This window comes from Indicator indicator, chromosome Z (assembly GCF_027791375.1).
Source record: "Indicator indicator isolate 239-I01 chromosome Z, UM_Iind_1.1, whole genome shotgun sequence".
Taxonomy (NCBI): domain Eukaryota; kingdom Metazoa; phylum Chordata; class Aves; order Piciformes; family Indicatoridae; genus Indicator; species Indicator indicator.
In genome coordinates this window covers 70,746,462-70,766,539 of record NC_072053.1, presented here as the reverse complement: position 1 = coordinate 70,766,539, position 20,078 = coordinate 70,746,462, and the positions used below count along the sequence as shown (strand labels likewise).

Sequence of the window (20,078 nt, the reverse complement as noted above, 5' to 3'; positions counted from 1 at the left end):
GAAGGATTTAATTTGCTTCCATTATAATACTTAACACTTACATAGTGCCTCACGTTATTTAAAAAAGTCATTACACTTCTTCAGCTTCTGTTGAAATAGCTTCCTTTTTCTATGTTGCTACTGTGGTATTTCTGTGTAATGATAATGCACAACTTTATTCTAGTTACGATTAAAAAAGTAGCAAGAGTTTTATTGTCTCTCATCTTCTGATTGTTTAAGCTCCAGATTATTCAGAATTGCATACTGGCTTTCCCAGACATATTTCTTCTTTTTGAGGAGAATTTTCTTTTTCTCCTTGCTAAGAGGAAATGGTTAAGGCTCCTGATAATGAGTGCATATTGGTGTCATTCTGATTTTGCCATGGTTATTGTTTTAGGGGAACGAACTTGCAGGTTGGGGAGAGAGAAATCTTTCATCTGTAAAGCACTGACTGCATTGATTGTTAGTAGGCCCATTGAACTGGAGATAAGATATGATAAGTTTTTGGTTGCTGTGCACAGCACAATTGATTTCTGCCTTTTTGAACAGAAAAAAAATCTATAGTAACAAAAGTTTCTAAGTACAAGACAGTAATATAATACTATGCTTAAGAGAATCATTAATTCAGCTAGGGCTGCAGCCTCATGGAGATGCTCAACAACTGAAATCTTTACAGCTTTACTGAACTTCTAGAAGGACTGAGTGATACTGAATCAAGTATTTTTTACTTCCAGTTGAAGTACCACCTAGCTATTCTCCCTAAAAACTGAAATGGCTTCTTCATGATATGCAGAGATGGCGAATCATATTTAGCTTTTAGATTAAGTTATTAAAGACTTTACAAGTTAAACGTAATATAGCAACTGTATTATACTATTTCTGTATGGTTTTGACTCTTTAGCAGCAAACCATTTGTCTTTTATTAATTAGGTCTTTACTACTGTGCTGACTCACCCAAAATGTCCATAGAAGAATAATGGAAGCCCCTGAATACCTTGATTTGGATGAAATTGATTTTAGTGATGATATATCGGTAAGTACAAGTCCTTTCTTTTTTGTTCAGGTTGAGACAATATTGGATACCTCAATCCTGATACGATAAACAACACTACTGGTATAAATCACACTCCTTTTTATGTCATAGACAGGAATGTTTAAACAGGTTGAATCCAGAATAAAATAAGATGTTTTGTAAGGGAACTCTCAAATCAGCTTGAAAGAAAAACTTTATTCTTTTCCTTCAGCTAGTAAAAATGACTTACAGATCAAATTAGTAAATGAGTTTTATCCTGGGTTGCTCACCTACTCTATTGTGTTGAACAAGTTGTATGTAATGCTAGCCTTAGACACCAAAATGATACGCTGCCTTTTTTTTTTTAATTTAACTTCTTTGAGTTGTTAAAAAATTCCTGTCTTTCTTGTCTCTGAATTTCTCCTTTTTCATGTAAGTTGTGACTCCCTTTCCACCAGTAGCCATCTCCAAATACAGCATATTTTATCAATAGGTGTGATGTAGCTACCTGTGACAGGGTAGAGTGCAGATGGGATTCGCAGAGAGCATTGATCCTTAGTTTCTTAACTAAAACGACTCTGCCTGTGATTGGAAGCAAAAGTACTGTTCATCTATGGTGTTAGTGGTTCTTACAGGAAGCATTGATAGAGTATATTCTATTACTCATCATATTCCTTTTGGTATAGCACAGCTTTTTGTATAATATTGCTAATAAGTTTAATGTCTGATTAACAATGAACCTGAATCTATAAATTATATCCACTATAAGAAAACTTGTTAATTCAGTTTTCAGATCAAAGAAAATGTGCCACCATCTCCTTCCGTGTTTTTCATAACTTTGTGTTTTATTTCTTTTGTTTTACAAAGGGTTTGGTTTTCATTTAGTGTTTGGGACTTGATTCATTTTAAAACATTCCAGATGCTTTATTTGCAGACAGATTCCTTTTGGTGAGTTTTTTTTTTTTTTAACCTATTGTAACATTGAATTTTTATTAAAGATCAATTTGGCAGATGGCCAAAATATTACAAGACAATGAGCCAATCTTGAGCAAATACCTTATTCTGGGTGGCTTCGTTTTTATTACTGTTTTATGCTAGATCATGTCTTGGTGTCTGTTTCTATACTCAGCTTTGTAAAGCTGTAAAACGTAATAGACCTAACCTCTCCATGTCTCTCCCATTGTGGCTGTTGCTGCATAGTAGTGTTTCAGGTTACTCACTTTTCCACTGAACAGCTCATGCTGCTGGTTTTAATGGGCTGTGCTTTCCTTGGTTGCTGAACCTTGAATAAAAAAACAGCACAAATTATAGAGGTAGCAGTTGTACTCCCTGCTTTAGCACATAAGAGTACAAAGAATTTGTTGCCAGAATCCAGATTAACAATAGAATTCATGGTCATTCTGGTGCTCTGCTCATATCTCACCATATGCAATTTAGAGATACCTGACCTTCACATTTTATCATTAGCCTGCTGTGGAAAGAGCAGCTGCACAGCATCAGTGTTAGCAATTTATATCGCTCTTGTTAGCCTGCTGATTCTAATCCAGTGCAGAAAAGTACTGACTAAAAATAATGGCAGCAAGAAGGCTGTTAAAATGAGGCACTTATAAATGTACCAGTGTAGAAAGCCACTGTTTAGACTCTTGTAGACTATTTCATCCAAAAGGACCAAAATGCAATAGAGACAAAAAAAAGACAGGATTCCTTCCTTCCGAATTCCTTCCTTCCGAATTCCTTCCTTCCGAGTTCCTTCCTTCTGAGTTTCCTTCCTTCTGTCCAAGTTCCATCTGAGTTCCTTCCTTCCAAGTTCCTTACTTCTTTCCCTCCTTTGTTTTCTAACTGGCTGGTAGTTCCCAAGGTTCCCTTTTTTCACCCTTGTTAAAAAAGTATGTGAAATTAATTTTTCTGCAGTCACTGGACACTTGACCTGACTGCCATGACTTTTCACATGTGATTGGGAATGGCTTAGTAACTACATCTGCCAGTTCCCTCTGGGCCGTTGAATGTAAATACAATGCTTATTTTGCAAACTAAGACAGTACTGTTGCAGATCCAGCTGTTACAGTACATTTGAGTGTAGTTTAGAGAGCAATATAGGTTTATGGAACTCTTGTTTGCATTAAACAAAAATAATATTCTGTCTGCACTGACATGAAGCAACCAGGCTGAATATTATAACTGATTTCTTTACAAATAGCTACTCACAGGAAGGAATAATAAAGTCATGACCTTTAAGTTGTATCAAATGATAGATCCACCATTAAAAGTGTGTCTATTTCTCCTTTTTCCAGTTAGTATTCTTGATTTTGGCCACAAATTTATTTCTGTTTTTAAATTGTATGCTATTGTCATGGTTACCTGGAGGTTTTCTAGTCTTTTAAAGAAAACCTGTGATTTCTGTTATGCTGGCAAATTTTGCAAATTGAACCTATTTTATTTTAGGTTTACAAAAGTAATAGCAAATTACCTAGTCATAACCAGAGCTGCTGATGATAGGTATTTCAAGTATGTTGAGCTGACTGTATAGATCATTGCTGTGATCATTGAAATAGCTCTGTATGAGAAAAAAAAAGCCTGGCTGGCTCAGTAGTGCTAATGTAAGACTGGGCCTAGTCTGAAAATTTGTGGAATAAAAATGCAGCAAGTGAATTCAAACATAATTAAGCAGCTATTGAATTGTAAGATATTTCAAAACAGCTTGAAAAACTTCTTCATGTCATAGAATCATAGAATGGTTCAGGACTGAAGGGACTACCAGAGGTCATCTAGTCCGACCTCCCTGTAGTCAACAAGGACATCTTCAATGTGGTGGGTTGAAAATTCCCCCCCCAACATTAAAAACTACCACACTCATAGAATCATAGAATCATCCAAGGTGGAAGAGACCTCCAAGATCATCCAGTCCAACCGATCACCGAGCCCTTAAGCAGTCAACTAGACCATAGCACTAAGTGCCTCATCCCGTCTCCTCTTGAACGTCTCCAGCGATGGCGACTCCACCACCTCCCTGGGCAGCCCATTCCAATGGGCAATCACCCTCTCTGTGAAGAACTTCCTCCTAATATCCAGCCTATACGTCCCCGGGCACAACTTGAGACTGTGTCCTCTTGTTCTGCTGCTGGTTGCCTGGGAGAAGAGACCAACCCCCACCTGCCTACAACCTCCCTTCAGGTAGTTGTAGACAGCAATGAGGTCACCCCTGAGCCTCCTCTTCTCCAGGCTAAACACCCCCAGCTCCCTCAGCCTCTCCTCACAGGGTTTGTGTTCCAAGCCCCTCACCAGCTTTGTTGCCCTTCTCTGGACATGTTCCAGTACCTCAACATCTCTCTTGAACTGAGGAGCCCAGAACTGGACACAGGACTCAAGGTGTGGCCTGGCCAGGGCTGAGTACAGGGGAAGAATAACCTCCCTTGTCCTGCTGGCTACACTATTCCTGATCCAGGCCAGGATGCCATTGGCCTTCTGCTGCATTGGCACACTGCTGGCTCATGTGCAGCCTACAATCGACCAGCACCCCCAGGTCCCTTTCTGCCTGGCTGCTCTCCAGCCAGTCTGTCCCTGTAGTGCTGCTTGGGGTTGTTGTGGCCGAAGTGTAGAACCCTGCACATAGCCTTGTTAAACGTCATCCCATTGGCCTCTACCCATTCATCCAGCCTGTCCAGGTCCCTCTGCAGGGCCCTTCTACCCTCCAACAGATCAACACCTGCTCCTAACTTGGTGTCATCTGCAAACTTACTGATGATGGACTCAATTCCTTCATCCACATCATCAACAAAGATATGGAACAGGATGGGGCCCAGCACTGATCCCTGGGGGACACCACCAGTGACTGGCCACCAACTGGATGTGGCACCATTCACCACCACTCTCTGGGCACGGCCCTCCAGCCAGTTCTTGACCCATTTCAGAGTGAATCTGTCCAAACCACGAGCTGCCAGCTTTGCCAGGAGCTTCTTGTGTCAGACAGTGTCAAAGGCTTTGCTGAAATCCAGGTAGACTACATCCACAGCCTTCCCTGCATTCACCAGACAGGTAACCTGATCATAAAAGCAGATCAGGTTGGTCAGGCAGGACCTGCCCTCCTGAATCCCCTGACCATCATGTAGGGTCTGTGATTGTACTCAGGATGACCTGTTCCATCACCTTGCCTGTAATTTCCTGGTTCCTTCTTCAGGCCCTTTCTGTGGATGGACATCACATTGGCCAGCCTCCAGTCATCAGGGACCTCACCTGTGAGCCAGGACTGCTGATAAATGATGGAGAGTGGCTTGGCCAGCTCATCTGCCAGCTCTCTCAGCAGCCTAGGATGGATCCCATCAGGTTCCATGGATTTGTTTGGATCCAAGTGGCTCAGCAGGTCCCTTACCACTTCCTCCTGGATTACAGGGGGACTATACTGGTCCCCGACTCCATCTGCCAGTTCAGGAGGCCAGTTGTCCTGCAGACAGCCTGTCCCACTATTGAAGACTGAGGCAAAGAAGGTGTTAAGTACCTCTGCCTTATCCTCATCTTCTGTTACTATATTCCCCTCCACATCCAACAGGGAGTGGAGGTTGTCCTTGCCTCTTCTTTTACCATTAATATATTTATAGAAATATTTTTTATTCTCCTTTATGGCCGTGGCCAGTCTAAGTTCTAAATGGGCTTTTGCCTCTCTAATTTTTTTCCTACAAGACTTAGCAATGTCCTTAAACTCATCCTGGGATACCTCCCCTTTTTTCCAAAGGTGATACACCCTGTTTTTTTCCCTTCATTCCTTTAGAAGCTCCTTGCCCATCCAGTCTGGTTGTCTCCCTCGTCGGCTCCTCTTCTGGCACATGGGCACAGCCTGTTCCTGTGCCTTCAGGAGTTCTTTCTTGAAGTAGGCTCAGCCTTCCTGAACCCCTTTGTTTTTAAGGGCTGTTTCCCAAGGAACTTTCTGAGCTAGTTCCTTGCATAAGCCAAAGTCTGCCCTTCGGAAGTCCAGGTGGAGGTTTTGGTGCTGCCCCTCCTGGTTTCACCATATATTGAAAACTCAATTATTTCATGGTCACTGGACCCTAGACAGCCTCCCACCACCACATCTCCCACCAGCCCTTCTCTATTTGTAAACAGCAAGTCGAGCAGGGCTGAACCCCTGGTAGGCTCATGTAACAGCTGGGGTAAGAAGCTATCCTCCATACACTCCAGAAACCTTCTAGACTGCCTCTTCTCTGCAGTGTTCAATTCCCAGCAGATGTCTGGCAGGTTAAAGTCACCCACAAAAACAAGGGGAAGTGATCTCAACTACACCAGGCTGCCCAGGGCCTCGTCAAGCCTTACCTTGAATATCTCCAGGAAAGGGGCCTCAATGACCTCCCTGGGCAACCTGTTCCAGTGTTCCACCACCCTCATAGTGAAGAACTTCTTCCTGATGTCCAACCTAAATCTGCCCTTCTCCAGTTTGAAGCCATTTCCTCTTGTCCTGTCACTGCATCCTGTCCTTCCTTCCTGTAGGCCCCCTTCAGGTACTGGAAGGCTGCTGTTAGTTCTCCGTGAAGCCTTCTCTTCTCCAGGCTGAACAACCCCAGCTCCCTCAGCCTATTCTCATAGCAGAGGTGCTCCAACCCCCTGATCATTCTTGTGGCCCTCTTTTGGACCCTCTCCATCAAGTCCATGCCCTTCCTATATTTTGAGGGCTCCAGACCTGGACATAGTACTCCAGGGGAGGTCTCACCGGAGCAGAGTAAAGTGTCAGAATCATCTCTCTGGATCTGCTGGCAACACATCTTTTGATGCAGCCCAGGATGTGATTGGCCAGATGTTAACTGCATCTTGTCTCTGTTTACTGTTGATACTGTTCTTCCATCTTGAAAAGTTCTTAAAGAGTTTACTGAATTTCACTATTTCAGGTAGAAACCCAAACGTCAAAGAGCAATCAAAAATGCTATTACAAGCATTATTCTGGAAATAAGGCTTTAGTTTTGCTACCAGAATTTCACACTTCGATTATATACCAAAGATGACAGTAAACACTGGCTAACAAAGCAACCTGATGTGCTTGGCTTTCACCTTGTCACTTATTCCCTTGGGCACAGCCTTCAATTCTAGTTGAACAGGTTACTCTTACGGTGAATTGAGAGAAATGATGTATGTAAAACTATTTAAAATTGTTGACTGAAAGTAGGAAATAATTATTTTAAATGCCATTGAATAAGCATTAAGTCTAAAAGTCTGTTCCAGGGGAGAGTTACAATCTCGATCTCTTTTGCTGTCCCTCTGTGATACTGCTAGTAACCTTGAAATGTTTTGGTTGACTAAAAGTTAACATTGCTGATGGTGGAGCTAGAGTATGAGAGAACATGGTGCTAGAGGGAATTGCTGGCAGTTGATTTTGCTTATGGTTGGGAAAGGTCTACTTTAAAAAGTAATTTTAGTTTCTTCCTGGACCAAAACCCAGTTCTTCACATGTTGACCACAGAATACAGATGGCAGAATGTGAATGTCTCTTTGAGACAGAGGTAAGTGGGAGGAAATCTGTGAATAAAATCAAATCAATATGATTTAAATGCATAATGAAATTTATAATGTTTGATAGATTTTTGGTTGTGGGAGGTGGTAACTGAATACATTTTAATGCAATGTTGAAACAGAAAGAAAATCTGTTCTTCCAAGAAAAAAGGCAGTAAGAAAAATGGCTTTATGTTTTTGAGGTTGCCTGACAAAACACATAGCAATGGAATAAAAAAGACCTCGTTCTAACTGAATTACAAACTGTGTAATAGTTTAAACTGCACCAGCTGGTCCTATGAAGCTACCATATTCCTTGGAGACATGTTCTTTGGATTCTCTTAAGAATCTTTACTAGACCAGTTCAAAATTGCCTTCTGAGTCTTTGTGCTGAAATAGCAAGATGTATAGCTTAACAGCTCAATCTTTATTAAACAATAGCTAGAGTGAGGCACAGCACATGGCGTTTGTGCATGTGTGTGTTTAACTTGTATTAATTCATATTTAGTAGTGTTTTTTCTCCCTGTCTCTGTTCTGCTTGTTGTTGCTTTAGGCTGTCATACACTGGAGCAGTCATAGCCTTATAGACACCCCCTTGATTCATGGGAATTGGAGTCACTGTGTAGTTCTGCTACAGACTTTAATTCAGTGTTGATCTTGGGAATATTTATGAGAGATTCTTATAGTACATCCCTCAATCAGGAATAAATAAAGGGTGGGAGGTTTCTGAGGCTTAATGAAGTAACTGCAATCAGTGGAGCAGTGGTAGTTGAAGAACAAACAAAGCAAAGTGCAATGCTGGACCTGGTATTAACAAACAAAGAAGGACTAGTTGTAGGTGTTATGGCTGGGGGTAATCTTGGTTGCAGTGACCATGACATATTAGAGTTTAATATCAACAGACAAAGAAGCAGGGTGATAAGTGAAATTTCAACCCTGGACGTTAAGAGGGCCAACTTTCTCGTCTTGAAGACTCTACTTAGAAATATTGAGTGGGCTATGGCTCTGGGAAGAAGGGGGCCCAAGAGAGCTGCTTAATATTCAAACATTACCTCCTCCAAGCTCAAGAAAAATGTATTCCCTTGAAAAAAAAATCAAGTAAGGCAGGCAGAAGACCTGCATAGATAAGTAAGGATTTCCTAGTAAAACTCAAAAAGAAAAAGGAGGTTTACAGTATGTTGAATAAAGATCTAGTCAATTGAGAGGATAATAGAGATATAACCAGAGAATGTATAGATGCAACAAGGAAGGCCAAGGCCCTCTTGGAACTGAGTCTTGCCAGAGGGGTGAAAGAGAACAAGAAGAGTTTTTTCAAATGCATCAATGATAAAAGGAAGAGCAGGCAAAAGGTAGGCCCAGTGCTGAATGAGATGGGAGATATGGTAACTGATGATGCAGTGATGGCAGAGTTGCTGAATGCCTTCTTTGCCTCAGTCTTTACTCCTAAGACCAGCCCTCAGGAACCTCAGTCTCTAGAAGCAAGGGAGCAGAAATGGAGAGATGTGGACATTCCACTGGCCAGTCAGGACTGAGTTAGAGATCTCTTATACCAGCTGAAGCCACGCAAACCCATGGGCCCTGATGGGATGCATCCACAAGTACTGAGAGAGATGGCTGATACTGTTGCTGAACCTCTCTCCATCATCTTTGAAAAGTCATGGAGAACAGGAGAGGTGCCTGATGACTGGAAGAAAGCAAAGGCCACTCCAGTCTTCAAAAAAAGTAAGAAGGAGGACCCAAGCAACTACAGACCAGTCAGCCTCACCTCCATCCCTGAAAAGATGATGGAGCAGCTCAGTCTGAAAGGCATCTGTAATCACAGGGAAGACAAGAAGGTTATCAGGAGTAGCTACTATGGATATACCAAGGGGAGATCCTGCCTGACTACTCTGATAGCCTTCTATGAAACCATGACCAAATGGGTAGATGAGGGAAGAGCAGTGGATATCATATACCTTGACTTCAGTAAAGCTTTTGATACTGTCTCCCATAACATCATAATAGAAGAGCTCAGGAAATGTGACATAGATGGTGGGTCTGTGAGGGGGACTGAAAACTGGCTCCACAACACAGTTCAGAGAGTTGTCATCAGTGGCACAGAGTCAACTTGGAGGCCTGTGGCCAGTGGTGTTCCCCAGGGATCAGTACTGGGTCCAGTTTTGTTCAGTATCTTTATCAAGCTCGCTGATGATATAAAACTGGGGGGATTGGTTGACACCCTGTCAGGCTGTGCAGCCATCCAATGAGATCTGGACAGGCTGGAGAGCTGGGTGCAGGCAAACCTCCTAAAATTCGTTAAAGACAAATGCAGGGTCCTTCATCTGGGGAGGAACACCAACATACACCAGTACAGGTTAGGGGCTGCCCTGCTGGAAAGCAGCTCCACAGAGAAAGACCTCAGAGTCCTAGTGGACAGCAAGTTCTCCATGGGACAATAATATGCCCCTTTGGCTAAGAGAGCCAGTGGTATCCTGGGGTGCATCAAGAAAAATGTGTCCAGCAGGTCTTCTCCCCCTCTACTCTGCCCTGGTGAGACCACACCTGTTCTGGGCTCCCCAGTTCAAGAAAGACAGAGACCTGCTGGAGAGAATCCAACGGAGAGCCACAAGGATAATTAGGGGACTTGAGCACCTCCCCTGTGAAGAGAGACTGAGAGCCCTGGGGCTGTTTAGTCTTGAGAAGCCTGAGAGGGGATAAATGTGTGTAAATATCATAAATGTGTGTAAATATCTGAGGGGTGGGTGTCAAGTGGAGGGGGCCAGGCTCTTTTCGGTGGTGTACAGTAATGAAACAAGAAACAACAGGTTCAAGATTGAATATAGAAGATTTCACCTCAACATGAGGAAAAAATTCTTTACAGTGAGGGATATGGAGCACTGGAACAGGCTGCCCAGAGAGGTTGTGGAGTCTCCTTCTGTGGAGACTTTCCAAACCCACATGGCTGCATTCCTGTGCGGACTACCTTAAGTGATCCTGCATTGGTAGGGAGGTTGGGCTCAATGATCTTTTGAGGTTCCTTCCGACCTCTAATGTACTGTGATACTGTGAACAGTTTTAAACTTTAGCAGACAAGAAAACTGATTTTGTAACTGGTCACGTGAAGTTGACTTTAGATTATTTAGAAGTAGAATGCCAGCTGTGGATTAGAAGCACAGCAAACTGAATGATGAACTCTGAGAGAGAAAAACAGGACAACTTATGGTTGATTTTTTTTGTGTGTGTGTGGAAAGCTCATAGGTTTCTATGTTGTTGTTTAGCTTCATTGGTCAATAGCACACCAGCTAAAAATATCTGTTTCTTTGAAAACATACCATGTTTATATATTCTTTATAAATTTACAGTTGTGCTAATCCTAAATGCTTCTTTTCTGGTTTAGTTTCCAAAATTACTGGGTTGGGGGTTTTTTTGCTATATGAGCAAAGCCATTGATCTTTCACAGACGTAATGATTTTCATTTGTTTAAGTGAAGATTTCTGTAACATTTAAACATTTGATTAAAGAAAGCTTGCTATTAAGCAACTTAATTTCTGTATGTCAGAATGTGTAATTTTACAACACTGTATTGTGTATCTTACCAAGACTATTCCATAAGCTCACAAGAAAAATATTTCTGCTTAGTAACATACCAAAGTAATCCCTGTTTTATTTTCATTTTTAATGCTGAATTCACAGAGTAACATGCTGATTAATACTGGCTATATCCTGTCATGTCAAAGTAATAATGGGAGTTTGCTTTAATGAAGCCTAGGTGAGAGAAATGACCCTGTTGTCTGAGGTGTGTATGTACATGGAGATCTGAATGCTGCAGATACTGGTTAATGATATTGGTTTGTGAAAGCTGGAATTCTATTTTTTAACCATCTTTCAGTAGAATCACCATAACAGATGCCCAGGTGAGCAAAGTGAGACTGCTGACAGTTACTGTGAAACCTACATCTGTTCTCACTTTTCATATGCCTTGCATCCTGTAGAAAGGATGGATACATAAAATGTGTTTGTGACTTGTATAATGGTGAGCTTCAGGAAGGAGAGATCTGAGGTGGGGAGACCCTTTGCTTTAGCTTGGAAGTCTGTTTGATATCCCTCAACGTGGGACAAAAAAGCAGTTACCATCTGTTTTTCTCCTACAGCCTGAGAAGACCATCGCACCACTGGAAGTACCCTTGCATTGGTAGATTTAGGCAGTGCCCATGACATCAAGGCCTCTTGAAAGTCTTATCTTTTATCTTTTTTAATTAATTGTTTTTCCTTTTTTTACAGTATTCTGTAACTTCTCTCAAGACCATCCCAGAATTATGTAGAAGGTGTGATTCACAAAATGACGACAGATCAGGTACGATGCCTACTTCTGTCCACCCATCATTTTGTAGGCTGCTTTTTATCATTTACAACTTGGCAACAATAGCTTCTTGGCAGTGTTCTGTTGTTTTGTTTTCTCTCATTTTTGTACAGCTTTCTGGAAACATGTTTTTTTTTCCTTTTTATTTTTTTTTTTTTAAACAGATGTTTGTTCATTAGAAGGAAAAAGAGTTCCAAAAAAGGATTTGGCTGTATACAGATAAATGTAGGGCTTCATCTCAGCAGCTCCAAACCACAGTATACGCAACAATTTACTTGAAAACCTAAGAAACCATTGGTGACAAGACGTAATAATGTAGGCGCCAATGAAAAAATGTTGGATGCATTTACTACTCATAGGGCCATGACCAGTTTGAGGGATGATGTTTTGCCAGAGTCTGCAACTATATCAAGGATGCGACATGATAGAATCTACTCTAAGGCATACTGTAATAGTTAAGATTAAAGCCGAGTTTTTTAGTTTAATGGTGTAAACTAAATGAAGAATCATGGCACACAGATGAGAACCAGCTGGAGACCTTCCCCCTGCCCCCTTGACAAAAAGTGCATTCAGCATTGTTTTTCACTCTGTAAATCAGATTAATACGCTTTTGTTTTTCTCTCCCTGATGGAACAAAATCAGTTGGTAAGAGGAGCGTTTTTTGTTGAGCTGTGAAAAGTTTATAGTGCTTTCTGATGTTTTAATTGAACTTTTGTAAACATAGTTTCATCAGACACTTTTGTAACAGAAGCAGGAGACAGAAAACATGAACAGAGAGGGCTACAAAGGTTATTAGGGTACTGAAGCATCTCTGTTATGAGGAAATGCTGAAAGACCTGGGGCTCTTTAGCCCAGAGAAGCCCCTCTTTAGAGCGGATCTTATCAGTGCTTATAATTATCTAAAGGGTGAGTGTCAAAAGGATGAGTCCAGACTCTTTTCAGTGGTGCCTAGTGACAGGACAAGGGGCAGCAGGTTATAAACTGAACACAGGAAGCTCAATGTGAACATGAGGAAAAGCTTTTATTACTTTGAGGCTGCTCAGAGAGGTTGTAGTCTTCTTTGAAGATGCTCAAAATGTGCCTGGACACGCTCCTGTGTGATCTACTCTAGATGACCATGCTTTAACAGAGGGGTTGGGCTACATGATCTTCAGAGGTCCCTTGCAGCCCCAGCCGTTCCATGGCTCTGTGATTCGGTGACCTGGAATTTGTGGGATGACAGGGGACTTTTAGAGCTATGAGGTAATTTGGCAACTTTTCTTTCTACATTTCTGAAGACTGTAAATAAACTAAAACGTTCTGAGAGCTACTTCTACTGGAGTCATTAAAAGACAGGTTGTTACAGCAGTATGTAACTGCCTTCACAGGACACAGCAGGGACTGTGTGCAGGGTACAACCTGCTGCAAGCAGAGACGAAGAAGCAGAAAGGGAGAGGACCACTGATTCACTCTCCTCAATTTACTCTCTCATTCTATCCCACTTATCCTTTCTCATCCTTCTCTCAATATTCCCCCTATCCTTCCTCATTACGCCCTTCCATTCTTGTCCTGCCTCTCCCTCATTCTTTTTCTTCTCTCTTCCTGACAGCTTCTTGCTCCTTTGCCCCCACTTCCTCATGCCCTTCTCCCTCCCTTCTTCCCCTTTTGCCCCTTCTTCTTCCCCCTTCTTCCTACTCTGTTCCTTCTTACCTGCCTTTACCCCTGTTCTCCCCATTCTGACCCCATTTTTCCCCACCATTCTTTCCTCCATTCTTCACTCATTCCTCCTCCTTCCCTCTCTCTCCCACTTCTTCCCCTTCTACTCCTCATTCTTCCCTTCCATTCTCCTTTACCAATCATCCTTTCTTTCCCTTGAGTCTTCCCATCAGTCATCCCTCCAAATCTTTCCCAATATTCTTGTCACCGTTCTTCTAGAACTTTCTTCCTCCCATTCTCACCAGCCTTCTCTTCACCCTATACTGCTTCACATTGTCCCTCCACTTCATTCCCCACCCAATACCCCTTTCATGTCTTCCACATTCCCCTTCCCTCTGTTTTTTCCCCTACTACTGTTTCCTTCTCTCTACCTGTTAGTATCAGCAGCTGGTAATGTGCCAGCAAGACATTATCTTGTCATAAAAAGAGTTAAAGTCACTCATTCACTCAGCTGCTCTAAAAGCAAAGTGGGTCTGAGCAAGAGCAGCCCTTGACACTCATTGCACTAAGTGGTCTGTTCGTGAGGAAGGCTGAGCCATGATGGCAGCATCACTGTTTTTTTCCACGTTCACTTAGTAGTCTTACAGTTACATGCAATTGTGCCAGGTTACACCCGGCCCAGGAGGGGTGGGCTGAAAAGAACCTAGCCCCAGGTGGACAAAGAGACCTGACCCAGCTGGGCAGAGAGGCTTGGTCCCCGCTCCCAGGGGGAAGGGTCTCTGGGTCAAAGTCTATTCCATTCCCACTTCCTGTCCACAAAGCCTACTAAGGGGGAGCCATTTCCTGTCTCTGTCTTCTCCTGCCCTCACCTGCCCAACAGACCTCTTGCTTCTCTTGTTATTGCTCTAACCACATGGTGAGGCCTGTTCCATGCTGCTCCAGACTCCTAAGGACTGCATCTAAAGAGAATCCATATTGCATCCAGAGAAGCCATATTGCAGCCAGAGAACCCTTTGCCAGCTGTGCCTGGTTTTGTATATATTTTTATTAACCCTTTTTCCTTTACCTTTGTAACTTTCCTTTTACTCAGATGCCTTTTTTATTTTGTTAAACTTACCTTTTTACTTCCAAATCAATTCAAGACTGCTTCTTTTGCAATTTTACCTCTCTTTTGTCCTTCCTAATTTGTTTTCCCCTACTGAGCAAAAAGGGAGAGGGGAGGCAATCTAAGTCTGTTCCATTTGAGCTTTTGGACTCCAGGAAAGCTTAAACCACAACAGCAAACCAATAGCAAGGATGAAGCACTGGTTACGAGTTCTTCCTTAGGACCATGGGATATTGACAACTTCATGTATAGCTCTGTTGTTTCATGGTCTTCCCTGCAGTTGGACGTTTTCCAGTGATTATTTTAATTACATCTGCACTCATTTATTGCATTGAAATAGAGTCCACAGAAGCAAGTACAGGCATTGCTGGAAGAGAGTACCAGCTGGGGAGTCTACCAGTGGAAGTTAATTCACAGCTTTATTTAAAAGTCTTGAATTAACATTAGGAATCAAAATTAGGAAAAGTTTTCTGGACATTAGGAAAAAAATTTTCACTGAATAACTGGTTTGTCAGACATTGGAACAGGCTGCCCAGAGAAGTGGTTGAATCATCATCCCTGGATGTGTTTAAAAGCCCTGTAGATGTGGTGCTTAGTGTTAGACTTGGTAGAGTTAATAGTTGGACTCAATAATCTTGAAGGTCTTTTCCAACCTAAATGACTCTGTGATTCTATGAAAAATAAAGGTCTTTAGTGCTGATAATAGTATTGTCAGACCAGGAACAGTAAAATCTATTTTATCTCTCCACTTACCTCTTAAAGGTTTTGGTGAATTTGAAATAGTACTAAAATCTATTTTATTTTTACTTTGCATAATGACTGTGTAAATATATACTGCTGAACAGGAAATTATCATTTTGCGTCTCTGTAAAGACTTCAGTATCTGAGGTATCTTGAAATATCAACAGAGCTGCATCAGTCAACATTGTGTAAGGCCCCATATGTCGATATTTTCATAGCTGCTTTTGATGCAGTCTCTTGCCTTCCTCACATTGTAGACCATTAAAAAAAAAGATTGTGATGTGCTATTTTTGATGAAGATAAATAATATCATAAATTTTTTGTGTGCATGACATTTGTACTTTTTTCTAACTGTATTCTGTTGGCAGTTTAAGTAGTTATGTGCAGGAAAGTTCAGAGGTTTTACAAAGAGATGATCCAGCTTTCTACCTTATACTGACTCTTGCTTAGTTAGAGGTCACATTTCTTGAAAACATAAGAATGTGGAAGTAGAACTGTTCAAGAAGGTTGGGGTTTTTTTGTTTTGTTTTTTCGTTTTTGTTAAAGAACTAAAAGTTAAGCATATGTTAGCCACAGGATTAGGTATGTCAGGATCTTAATAATATAAAAAATAATTCTCTTATCTGTTTTGTCTCAGAAAAATATTTAATTCACTAAGACGGTTGAGGCAAAATTGTACAGAAAGTAAGATTCAACTTTTTGCTTAAGAATATGTATAAATATGCAGAGAAACATTTTGCCAAGAAGATTGTTAGAACAGATTTAAAACGTAATTATTCTTTGTGGAATCGCATTTTTAATTTTATGGCTGATAGTATCAAAGTCTTCCTGTTCATTGTTTGCAGATGAGATTAGTAAATAGCCCTTTAAGTGCCATTTTCTTTCCCCATTTCATGTAAACATTGAATAATGTGTTTGTAATATATGAAAGTGTTTGGATACATTGTTTTCAAATTATTCTAAACGCTTTTAATCCTAGGCAAACATGCCCATGTTTACCAGTTGGTATGCTTTTGCAAGCATTTCTCATAGACCTTTCAACAGATTTTAGCCTGTTGGAGTTTTTTAACTATTTCTGTCTGATTGCAGCTTTTACTCAAATTACTTGCCCTTTTAGACAGGACAAGATTAAAAAGTGAGAAGGAACTTCCCTATGTGTAATTTTTCCTCCCTTAATCCCCGCTGTCACCTGCCTTTTATTGGACAGCCCTGGACAATGATCTGTAATGATAGAGAGGTCCTGTGGTTCCTTCCTCACCCTTTTGAAAGATGCATGTGGAAGTCATGTAATCAGTACACTCTCAGTCATAAGTCCTCTGTCAGGACTCCCTTCCTGGGGTTTAGGGAATTCTGATTTGGGAAAATTCCAAGGCATCTTTGGAGCCCAATTAAAGGTGCCACTACCCCCAGACTACAAGGTAAAAGGTATATGAAATTGAAGACAAGATGTAGGGCAGGCCATAGTGTATCCACATAAGAATGTGATTAAACATAATCGTTTTCTCTACCATCATGCTTTGAGAGAATTATGTTTGTGGCTAGCATAATAACCACTAAAATGGTCATTGTTCGTCTTCAAAGAAGGAAAACTAAAGAGTAGTTTTTGGATCTAGCTAAGTCATTTTTGTGAAATGAAGTGTTAGCCCATTGATTTCTACCATTGTCTAATGTAGAATGATGACTGAAACAGAAAATGGTCCTTTGTTTTTTTGTTATGAGGCATGAGATCTAAGGTCACTTGAGGAAACAGTTCAAGACATCTGTGTTTAACATGCTTCACTGAGCCATATTGTCGCTGAAGTATATTGTGTCATGATTTTTGATTGCCAGTATGTATATTTCAAATCAGGACAGTATCCTAATCTAAATCTTCAGTCATGGGTTGATAAATGCAAGTTAGTGCTTGATTGCCAGCAGTTACTTTTCTGCACTGCTTTATTCCTTCCTGGAGTAACTGCAATTCACAAAAATTTTCAGAAGATTGCTTTCCTGTTTTAGAAAAAGTAATAAATCAGTGAATATAAAAATGCACACAATTTTTGTCTCAAGCTTTTGGTATTTCTTTTAGCTATAAGAGAAGTTAAAGTGAAATTCAGTTTGGAGGTGGTGTTGTATGACATTAATTTCACAATTTGTTATGCTGCAAGTAAGTCCCAGGTAAACAGATCTGAAACAATGCAATATGATTAGATATTTCCGTGGTAGAATACTGAAGAACTATCTCAGAAAAAAACAATAATTGGTATATACAATGACACTTATGATAACTATATATAAGCACTTTTTCTACTTAATTTTCATATCCTCCCTCTTGCTGTTTTACATGTTTTGTGCCAGGAGGAACTATTCTGGTTTCTCAGTAGAACTTTACTTGCTCCCTACCTTTGTAGATAGTCCAGACAAGGGAAAATCCAGGTTATTAGTTTTATTTTCTGCTTCTATATTCTCTGACTTAGAAATCACAGTGTTTGTAGTGTTCTTCTTTAAGCCAAGATAAGAAACATTCATTAATGAAGGGTCATATTAGTTCTGAATTGCCTGGAAAAGATGCATTGTTGTTTAAAAGGATGAATTGTTATTTACCCCGCTTACCTTTTTTTCCTTTGGTCTTTAGAGTTGCTTGAAATTACACTTGAATGGGAACAAATCATCTCTGTTCTTTACCAGTCACAGAGGGTTGTTCTTTAATTCAGGTTCTCATGCTTATGGTAAAGAACCTTAAAATGTACTCTTGGAAGTTATTAATATATTAAAACTGTAAAACAGTGCCACCTGCAGTTAAAATTGTTGAATATTTTTTTAGTGATATTAATAAAACAGTGAATAGATATTCAGAATATATGTAAGGGATATCCTTTCCTCCATCTCTTAGAGCTAAATTCTCACTGCCAACATGGGAGATAAATTCGTGTTAACAATTAGGTGTTCTCCAAAAGCTGGCCTAGTGCAGACAAAACCTTAGTGTTTGCATACAATGTGGGAATCACAGTGCTCTAAGTGGATCTACAGTGAGTACAAGTCTTAACTGACTGAAGAGGCTATGTGGAAGTTGTATCCCAAGTAAGAAACTCAGGCATTTTCAGTCATAGGACAGTGGAACTCCAAATCTGAAACTTTGTGTACCTTTACTCTGGCCCCCAGATGATTATATAGTATGTGAGCAATATGGTGAAATAGTGTATTAAAAAAAAAAAATTAATAGATATTAGGCCATTCTCAATGCTAATCCTGGGCTTCCTTAGGAGGATGACAGAAAGTGAAGTAAACTCCACAGTAAGTGAATTTTAGGAGGATGAGTTTCTGATAAAGGAAAATCATTTGAATGTGTTCATCCTTTGGTAGCAGTGAAGTCAGCTAAAAAGGTTTGCTTTCATTTATAGAATCAAAGAATCCTAGAATGATTTGGGTTGGAAGGGATCTTCAAAGATATCTAATTCAATGCCCCTTTCATGGGCAGGGATATCTTTCATTAGATCAGATTGCTCAAAGCCCCATTCAGTTTCACATTTGAACACTTCCAGGGATGAGGCATCCACAGCTTCTCTGGGCAACCTGTTCCACTGTCTCACTACTCTCATCAAAAGGATGCTAGACTTGGCACTTGTTGAACTTCATGAAGATTCCATGGGCCTAGTCCTCAAGCCTGGTAAAGGTCCCCCTGGATAGTATCCTTTCCCTCAAGTGAACTAAATGCACCATACAGGTTGGTGGCCTCTGCAGATTTGCTGAGCATGCATTCAGTCCCACTATGTCATTAATATTGAGCAGCACTAGTCCCAGTACAAACCCCTGAAGAACACCACTTGTTACTAATCTCCATTTGGACACTGAGCTGTAGACTGCAACTCTTTGGATTGGCCATCCAGCTCATTCCACTTGCATCAAATAGTCCATCCATCAAAACTACAATCTCCAAATTTGGGGCAAGAGTGTTTTGGGGGACTATTGGCAAAGACCTTACAGAAGTGGAGAGAGATGACATCATTAGCTCTTCCCTTGTCCATTGATGCAGTCATTCTTTCACAGAAGGTCACCAAAAGTCAGGCATGATTTACCCTTGGAAAGCCTTGTTGGTTGTCTCTACTCACTTCTCTATCATCCATATATCATCACATAGCATCCAGGAAAATCTGTTCCATGATCTTTCCAGGCACAGTGGAGAGGGTGACTGATCTGTAGTTCCCAACATCCTCCCCTTTACCCATTTTAGAGGGTAAATAATTGAAGTCTAAATGATAAAGAAGCTTCTTGTGTTGCCAGCAAGGGTAGTCAGTATTGTATACTGAGAGTTTCCAAGTACATGCCGACCAGTTCTTCAGGTAAAAGTCCTCGGTGTCTTCTCTTGTTCTGCGCTTTTGTTTCCAGTGTTGCTACTACCTGCAGGCAGGTGCTGTCCTCCCAGAGTGGTTGCATCTTCATGGTAGCAAACTTAAGTAAGAAGACACCTCTTAAGGCCATATTCTCTACTCTCAGTGTAGTTCTGGTTACTCCTCAAGGACCTTTCTCCCACTGAACTGCAACCAAGTTACTTTGATGAAGTGTTACTAAAGAAGTGACCTTAATGCTCTCACATCTTTGTCAGCAAGAAATAACCATAATTCAACTTCAGAGGTTCACAGACCATTGAAAGATATATTAGGCATGATAAAATCATCAGACAGTCTTAACACAGTCTTACCATGCTCAGCTTCAGGGCCCAAGCAGCCTGTTCTCCATTGTTCACAGTTTTGCCATGTTTTCATACAGAAAATTTCAAGTTAGCACTGTCTAACTGAAGATCAGGTCATTAAACTGAAGCA

General features: G+C 40.8%; 1 protein-coding gene across 1 annotated transcript in view; it reads left to right on the top strand.

Annotated features, from left to right (window-relative positions):
- Window positions 1-955: 955 nt before the first annotated feature.
- SNCAIP (synuclein alpha interacting protein) overlaps window positions 956-20,078 on the top strand; it is a 59,044-nt gene continuing 39,921 nt past the window's right edge. The window contains exons 1-2 of the mRNA XM_054397728.1: window positions 956-1,012; window positions 11,720-11,792. Coding sequence (XP_054253703.1) covers window positions 956-1,012; window positions 11,720-11,792 — 130 coding nt within the window. The remainder of the gene's footprint in view (window positions 1,013-11,719; window positions 11,793-20,078) is intronic.